Source organism: Lampetra fluviatilis, chromosome 7 (assembly GCF_964198595.1).
Source record: "Lampetra fluviatilis chromosome 7, kcLamFluv1.1, whole genome shotgun sequence".
Classification (NCBI taxonomy): Eukaryota; Metazoa; Chordata; class Hyperoartia; order Petromyzontiformes; family Petromyzontidae; genus Lampetra; species Lampetra fluviatilis.
The window spans coordinates 15533519-15542414 of NC_136281.1; the positions used below are offsets into that span (position 1 = coordinate 15533519).

An 8896-nucleotide genomic window follows, 5' to 3' on the forward strand; every position below is an offset into this window, starting at 1 on the left:
TCTTCCTCCCCCGCTATCTGCCCACTTCATAAGACACGCCGACCCCCACCCCCCCATAACAGCACCAACGCAAACACGCACGCTGCCTCCAGAAAGCGCCGCGAGATGAAATGCTGCGGCGTTAATTGAAAAATACCTCCACGCGGCTGAAATGCCCGAGTGTTGGTGCCGCGGGCGGGATAATTTAGACGCTGGGGGCGGGGGGGGGCATAGAAGTTCCGTACAACAACAGGCATCGCTCCGCAAGCGGACAGCACCAGTCCGGTGTACGCGTGGATGGTAGCGCACACACACGGAGCACTTTGCCAGGCCCCAAAACAAAAGCCGCGTGACATTCTGCAGTGATTTGGTCCATTATTGCCGCGCACAAAATAAGTATCCCCCGCTTAGCCTGAAGAGAGACTGTAGGGGCGCAAGTGCTGTTCGCGAGCAGCACCGATGAAGACCAGCACGGCCCACGAGGGGGTGGGTGGCCAGCACTACGCCCGGCCGTCTTTGTCTCCCGAGTGGCGATGTGTACACACCGCACCAGGTACTGATTTTGAGGCTGAGGCGACCTAGAGGGGAGGCCCGGGACCGGTTCAGATAATCGTCACCGGTGTTGGCCTTGAGCGGGAATCGAACTCGGGTCGCCGGGCTCATAGCGCAGCGCGCTAACCGCTTCGCTATCGCTCCCCACCACACACACAGATACACACACGCAGATGCACACACGCAGATGCACACACGCAGATACACACACGCAGATGCACACACGCAGATGCACACACGCAGATGCACACACGCAGATGCACACACGCAGATGCACACACGCAGATGCACACACGCAGATGCACACACGCAGATGCACACACGCAGATGCACACACGCAGATGCACACACGCAGATACACACACGCAGATACACACACGCAGATACACACACGCAGATATGCACACACGCAGATGCACACACGCAGATGCACACACGCAGATACACACACGCAGATACACACACGCAGATGCACACACACACAGATACACACACGCAGATGCACACACGCAGATGCACACACGCAGATACACACACGCAGATACACACACGCAGATGCACACACACACAGATACACACACGCAGATGCACACACGCAGATGCACACACGCAGATGCACACACGCAGATACACACACGCAGATGCACACACGCAGATACACACACGCAGATGCACACACGCAGATACACACACGCAGATGCACACACACACAGATACACACACGCAGATACACACACGCAGATACACACACGCAGATGCACACACGCAGATACACACACGCAGATACACACACGCAGATGCACACACGCAGATGCACACACGCAGATGCACACACGCAGATGCACACACGCAGATGCACACACGCAGATGCACACACGCAGATGCACACACGCAGATACACACACGCAGATACACACACACGCAGATACACACACACACAGATACACACACAGATACACACACAGATACACACGCAGATGCACACACGCAGATACACACACGCAGATGCACACACGCAGATGCACACACGCAGATACACACACAGATGCACACACGCAGATGCACACACGCAGATGCACACACGCAGATGCACACACGCAGATGCACACACGCAGATGCACACACGCAGATGCACACACGCAGATACACACACGCAGATGCACACACGCAGATACACACACGCAGATACACACACATACACACACGCGCGCGCGTTGTCTCCACATACACCGGACGTGCCATGGAGGTGTCGTGAGCCTTTGCAAGCGCTGGATTTTCAATGAAGACGTCGCCGGTTCGATCTCCCGGCACTGAAGTTAAAACATTGGGCACATTTTAATGTTTTTAAATGCCGCTGTCCACCCAGGCAGAATAAATGTGTAGGCCGAAGTCGCTGGGCAGGTCGGCGTGTAGTGGGGCAAAGTGTGACCACTACCCGCCTCTTCCAAGACATCTTCTCAGCGTGGAGTAGCTCAATAAATACCCCCCCCCCCCCCCAGAGGAGCTCTCTGGCGGAGGGTCACTCGGCCAGCAGCGAACGGAACGTGAGCAAAGCGATTGCAAGAGCTGCACCTTTACCAATCTGACGCCAGTGCACAATGAGTTGAGTGCAGTATCACTGCGATTCAATGTACACCGAACGTATGACAACATCGGTCAACTCGGCCACAGCTTCTTACCAGGCCCTGACTGCTGCTGATGTGGCCGAGAAGAGCGAAACCGGTCCAGAGTGACAATACATACGCCACAAAACACGTGTTTCCAACTGGAAAAAATCAGGAATCCCGTAACTTCAACTATTACTTTTTATGTTGCGCAGGTAACACGCACTAAACTTGGCAGCTATTTTTTTCAGAAGCGACCTGGCAACCACATGACGGCTCGACAAGTGTTTTTTTGTGGCAATCTATAGCGAACACACTCTCTCAACGCGTGGCGATTGTAAATGTGGAGGGCAAAAAGCGGAGGAGAAAGATCCACGCGACCACGGGGACGGGGTGGGGGTAGCGAGACATTCAAACTCCTACCACACAGGCGTCCAGGAGTGTGCTGGAAACCCAGGAAGCTCCTGCACACCGGGCGAGGCCTCAATAGGGGCCGTCCATAAATGACGTCACGCACTTAGGGGGGGGGGGGGCGGGGAGGGTCAGACATTTGTGACGATGTGTGACGAGGGGGGGGCGGGGTTTGAGAAATGTGACGTCACATCAAAATGCGCAACTTTAAAATAAATATAGACAACACGTTCTACTTAATTAAATAGACTTTTTAATAAATGTTTTCTCCTACATCATCAGAATGCAGCACCACATTAAATAAGCACTACAATGACAATAGTTTAAAGCGATTTGAAGCATGTTTTATTTGTGGGGGGGCGGCAGAGCTTTGTGACGTCATATTTGAGGGGGGGTCTGACTTTTTGTGACGCCGTGTGAAGAGGAGGGGGGGTCAAAAATCGTCAAAAATCGCGTGACGTCATTTATGGACGGCCCCATAGCCGCGTGACACGGCCACCGCGAGGCTTGCAATATTTTGCTGTCTTTTCTTGGATTTTCTGTTTGCACTTAGTTACATATTCACTTTAAGATGTTTTTTGTTCATGTTTTTGTTTTTTGTTTGTTGCGGTTGCACCCGATTCAAGAGCCGAATGGCTCACAAGGCTATACCTAATGAATGAACTTGAACTTGAACTTGCTTGAATGTGCTGAAGAGCTCTGGTCCGGGAAGGCCGCTCAAGCCTGTGTGGACGGACACGGACTGTACATCGGAGAGATGGACTCGTTGGGATTTTTTTTGTCCATTACTCCCCCCCCCCCCCGGTTACTCGTGCCAAGAGGCGGCTGCAGGGACCGGCGTTTCGCTCGCTGCACGTGAGCTCCAGTGCGAGATGAATACTGATGGCAAAAGCTCACGGAGGCGAGCAGGAAGGGGGGCGGTGTTTGGATTTGTGTGTGGGGGGCGGAGAGGGTGTGCAGCCACAGCCACCTATGGGACCTCCATCCATCGCATGGCTGGAGGACACCGTGTACAGTACTTGCAGGGCTGTGCGTAACAACAAGGATGCTGCGGCATTGCTACGGTGGCTAGGAGATGTTAACTACCTCGCCTGATATACAGGAGGTTGTGGGTTCGATCCCGACCCTGACACCTCTATATTTTGAGATTTTTCTCTGGGTCCTCCGGTTTTTCACCCCAGATTTATACTCAACATGCGTTTCGAGCATTACGCGGCTTTACATTTCCACGTGCTGAGCCACTTCGTTGAGATATCATTTATGGCCAGATCGCTTCTGAAAAAGAGCTATATAACTTAGTGGGTCTTACCTGGTAAAATAAAACATATTTTGCTTATATTTTACACTGAGCTTGCCATCCACAGGGTGCGGGTCCGATTCGGATTTCATCTCTCTGCGCGGCAGTTGAACCCATTGGCAAATGTCTTAAATTCCTCCCCACTCCTCCCATCGCGCCTGTACGCCCCAGCAGGAGGATGGATGAACACCACCGCTTTAGTCTATCGGCAGTTGGTGGGGTAAAGTGTGGGCACCCCCACCTCTTCCATAGACGTCAGGTCAGTGTGGAAGAGGAGATCAAAATAACATCGTATGTTATTTCGTACATCGTATGTTATTTTGATCTCTTCAGAGCTAGCTGTCGTTAGAGGCCCTTCCGCTGGTAGTGGCTTCAGCAGGCAGTTGCAGGGCTGCGCCTTTACATTGTAGCTTGTATATATTAATAATTACCTCCCTAATTTAGGTCCTTATCGGTTGGGATGTTTGGTGAAATTTCTTCTTGAAGTCAGCTCTACGTTTCCATGTCCACACCGAGCCTGAAGCAGTGGCAACTTTCGTTATCCGGTGCCTGGAGCGGCCAGGTGCTGGACTTTCCACATTCTCGTGGCGGGGTCAATTATGGTCGTGGCGTTTGTAATACTCAAACCTGTGTGTCAACTGCAGGCAGCCCCCCCTCTTCCCTCCCCCCGCCCCTTGCTGAACCAATGGCAGAACGTTTTCCCATTGTCCCACGTTAACTCCCACACCTCCCCCCACCATTCATATGCAAATTAGATGGAAATTTTAACGCGTTCGAGCATCTATTTATATTAGCACGAAGCAGTACTCGGGCACATCAGTCTGGAATGCTATTGCGCAAATTAGTGTTTTGGCACCCGAAATATTTTTGCAGAAACCTGCATATATATATACATATTTTATTTTGTCAAACCTGTTCATACGATTGTAGGCATGTAGTTGTCAAATAATACAGGACTGTTTTTTTATTATTATAGATAGGTGGACATTTTACTTTGAGTGGTAGTGCCTTACGCCGCCCCCCACATTGCACGACTGCCTAACAGTGTTTTTTTGTTTAATATCGAGTGAGAAACTCAGCCCAAATGTTGACCACGTGTGGGGTCGTTAGGACTAGAATAAGAATATTTATACTGGAGAAATCCCGATGAGCTAGAAAGCTTTGTTTTTTACACGAATATCCAGTGCATGTGACTGCTCTTGTGTCAGAGTCTGTGTGCAGCCGTTGACGCGGCAATAAAGGGACATTCATTTTACATACAGCACGTGTCTGCGCGGAGCTTCCATACGTAAATACATTTGTAGTGTCGGCTTTTATAATGTACGCAGTTTAATGATAATGTTGTTGATTCATTTATTTACCGGAGAAGCCTCGCCGAGTCTCTTGGGGCCAGTAAAGTGTTTTTTTTTAATCACCTCTGCCCCTTCCTGCTCGCGGTGACACGAGAAGGGCACTTTGCGGGCTTGCATCTTGACCTTCTGTCTTGACCAGCGCTCCAGCGTTCGGCCAATGACGTTCATTCTTTGTTTGGCTCACGGAGAAAAACCCACCACACTTCGCTCCCGGAGCTCCCATCCTCGTCCTAACCAGGTCCAACGCCGGCTTAGCTTCTGATGTTTGACAACATCGGGCGCGTGTATCGTGATTTGGTCGTACCTTGCTGTTCGCTTTTACAGTCCAGTGAAGGCTTTGCTTGTCCGCTTAAAACGAGATGAACGCGATTTTAAAAATGCATGCGCTACGACATTAGACTTGAACACCGGCGCTTAAACATTTGTTTACACACAACGATGACTACATAGTGGGCGAGCGGCGGTGGGGGGAGGTGAGAGAGAGAGAGAGGGAGGGAGAGAAGCGCCTATTTGACGAGTGTTATCAGCGCTGAGACACGGGGCTCGCGTGTGTTTATTGTATAACGTGAGCCGCGCACGTGTTCAACGGCGCCATCAGCTTTACATTCAAACCGCGAGGTAACGCGCGCAAACACACCGACTCTCGTACTTTGTACACACACTGCATTCTACAAGTGTTGTCCTGTGCGAGCGTACACAAGCACATACACACACATTTGTGTGACCAGGGCTTAATTTGTCACTGAACATGTTTCCAGCACCCCCCCCCCGCCCCCGGAGAGGAGGGCAGGAGTGAATAGGGTTGTATTTTCCGGAGCTCAACCTTGGACAACTCCGACTGAATTAAGCCCCTTGTATATATGACCCACATCTGCTGCCTGCAAATAAAACGTGGTCTTGTTTTGTTTCGTTACGGACGACACGGACGCGTGCATTTACCGACGCGAGTGTAAACCTCTAATCGACGACAATAACTTCGCCTCCGCCGTCCTCGTTCAGGATGTCGGAGAGGGCGTTAGTGGCGTGGCCGACGTGGCCGCTGCCCCCATTGACCTCGAAGAGCGAGAGGTCACCTGGCTCTCGCTGCCCAGCCAGCTCACGGCCCCCCCGGCTCTGATCGTCCGCCTGACTCGAAGCCCGCGCCCCGTTCTCGGAGTCTCTGACGCGCGTCGGGCTGCTCGCTGGCCCCGCCGACGCGGCCGACGCGACCGGCGTCGACCGGACGGAATCGGGCACCGCCATCCAGAGCTCGTCCACCGACTGCTTGCTCTGCTCCTGCTCGCGTTGGCGGCGGCGGAGGTGGTAGCGGTGGCGGCACGCGGCCAAAATCGAGATGATCACCGCCAGCAGGATGAACACGACCGCCACCACCGTCGCCACGGTCAGCCACGTGCTGTCCGCGACGCCGTGCCCGCTCGACGCGTCGCCCTCTTCTCTCTGCCCCAGGACGCCGACACGCGAGCGGGAAGTTGTCGGTGGCGTAGCCGAGGAGGCGGTGTCCAGGCTCGCGACGGAGCGCGGTCGCTCGTCGCCCCACGTCGTTGAAAGCGACCCCGGCGCGAAAGTCGCGGCGCCTCCGACGACCGCCGCCTCCGAACGGTCCTCGTAGAGTCTGCCCAAGTCTTTGATCATCTGGTCGTAGTCCGCGCTCTCCGTGGCCAGGAAGCAGCTGCTGCCGTCCTCGCCCAGGAAGTATCCCTGGCTGCAGCCGCAGGTGAAGTTGCCAGCCGGCGCGTTCTCGCACAGCTGGTCGCAGAGGCCGAGCTCGCACTCGTCCACGTCGCGGCAGCTCTCCCCGTCCTCGTCCAGCTCGTAGCCGGGGTCACAGCGGCACTCCGCGTCGCCCGCGACGTCGCCCGTCTCGCAGCCGTGCTCGCAGTTGCGCAGGCTGCACGCGTCTCTGAGCACGCAGCCGCGCGCGTTGTCCGGGTCCACCACGAAGCCCTCCACGCACGAGCACTCGAACGAGCCCGGCGTGTTGGCGCACAGCATCTCGCACGGAGACCACGGCCGCTCCGGGGAGCACTCGTCCACGTCGACGCACGCGCGTGACCCCGAGTCGAGTTCGTACCCCGGCGGGCACGCGCACGCGTAGCCCTCCCCGGGCCCGCCGGGCACGCACTCGTGCGAGCACGGGCTCGACAGGCACGGGTCCGTGGCTACGGCTGGGGACACGCAGGTGCGCCCGTCCGGGCCGAGGTTGAAGCCAGGGATGCACTGGCAGCGGTGACCCCCGCCGCCGTCTCCGTGTGACCCCGGTCTGCAGATGTGGTCGCAGCCGCCGTTGTTGGCTCCACACCCCGCGGACTGCTCCGCCGGCGGAGGACACGACACGCTTGGCGTCGACCATCCGTGACTCTCGCACGTGGACACGGAGCGCGAGGCCGCGCTGCTGCCTGGCTCCGTGTGGTCGCAGTAGACCTCGGCCGTGGAGCCCTCCGGCACCAGAAAGTGCTGCGAGCTGGTGGCCCCGAAGGGCGTCGTGTAGACGGCGTGCCCGGGCCCCTGCAGCGCCAGCCGCGGGCACATGTGCGCGTACGTGTACTTGCAGATGAACTCGGTCTGCGCGTTGCAGTTGCCTTCCTCCCACTTGAGGTCGACCTCGCCGGTTTTGCGCACGACGTAGAAGCGGTAGGAGAGCACCACGCACCGCTCTGCCGTGCACGACTCCACCGGCTCCTTGCCCCAGTTGGAGTAGCTCCCCGCGTCGTCGCCGTTCACCCACGAGAAGCCTCGCAGCGCCTTCTTGGGCGCGACGCACTGCCGCCTCCTCCTGCGCAGTCCCATCCACACCTTGGTTTTGGGCGTCTTCTTTCCCTGCGGCGAAGGCGTCGGTCTCTTGGCCTCGAAGCTCGAGATGAGAGTTTCCAGCATCGCGGCCTCCTCCGGGCTCCTCGCCGTGGTCAAGCTGCCCCCCTTGCCCTCGCAGAACTCCTGGGCCTCGTCGAAGTCTCTCTTGCCGAACTGCAGCGCGTAGCACGCGTCCCCCGCGCAGAGCGTCTCCGCGGGCTCCGACCCGCGACACCCCGTGCCGAGGAGCAGCAGTGCCCCGTGCAGCAGCAGCACGAGCCAGCACGCCGCTCTCGGGACCTTCATCACGGCGACGATGCTATCCCCACCCCCTCTCTCCCCACTACCACAGCAAGGCCCAGGTGTACTCCACCCCCGATGAGATGTGCCCTAGTATCCCGGGTCACCCCGCGCGCTCTTGCTCCCCTCTCTCGTAATCGACGAAACCGCGAGTGAGTGTCCGCAGGCGCTGGAGAGTTCCGAGCGGAGTTCTACGTCGGCGTGCGAACATGCCCCCACATCCTGCCCAGTTTATAGCTCGGCGAGCTGCCGACCCCCCACCTACCCCCGACTCCGTACCCCTGCCAGGACAATATCCTGCCCTCTGTAAATACTCCCACCACCACCCCCCAACACCCCTCCTCCTAACTACTGCGATGCCCCGCACGCACCGCTGGGACAGAACTAATTGACGTCGTTAATGCGGCGCATTTAGCGCACGGCCACCGCGGCGCTCGTCCGGCGTGTTCAGCGGGGCCGCGTCGGGCCCCGCGTCCCTCCGCCAAAGGTCGCCCGCTCCACCGCGGCCTCTTTGCTCCAAGCCGACGGTTCGACGGCGATCTCCTTCTGCGTCACCGCCGCTTCGCCGTCGCTTCGGCGGCTGGGGGGGGGGGAGTCGAGGCAGCGTTTAG

General features: G+C 56.7%; 1 protein-coding gene across 1 annotated transcript; it reads right to left on the reverse strand.

The window, feature by feature from the left end:
• Window positions 1-4586: 4586 nt before the first annotated feature.
• On the reverse strand, window positions 4587-8495 carry LOC144933634 (thrombomodulin-like). Its single transcript, XM_078858651.1, has one exon. The coding sequence runs from the start codon at window positions 8289-8291 to the stop codon at window positions 6153-6155; it is 2139 nt and encodes a 712-aa protein (XP_078714777.1). The 5' UTR covers window positions 8292-8495; the 3' UTR covers window positions 4587-6152.
• Between the last annotated feature and the right edge of the window lie 401 nt (window positions 8496-8896).

Coding starts and splice junctions, on each gene's coding strand:
- LOC144933634 (XM_078858651.1), bottom strand. CDS start 8,291: ATGAAGGTCCCGAGAGCGGCGTGCTGGCTCGTGCTGCTGCTGCACGGG.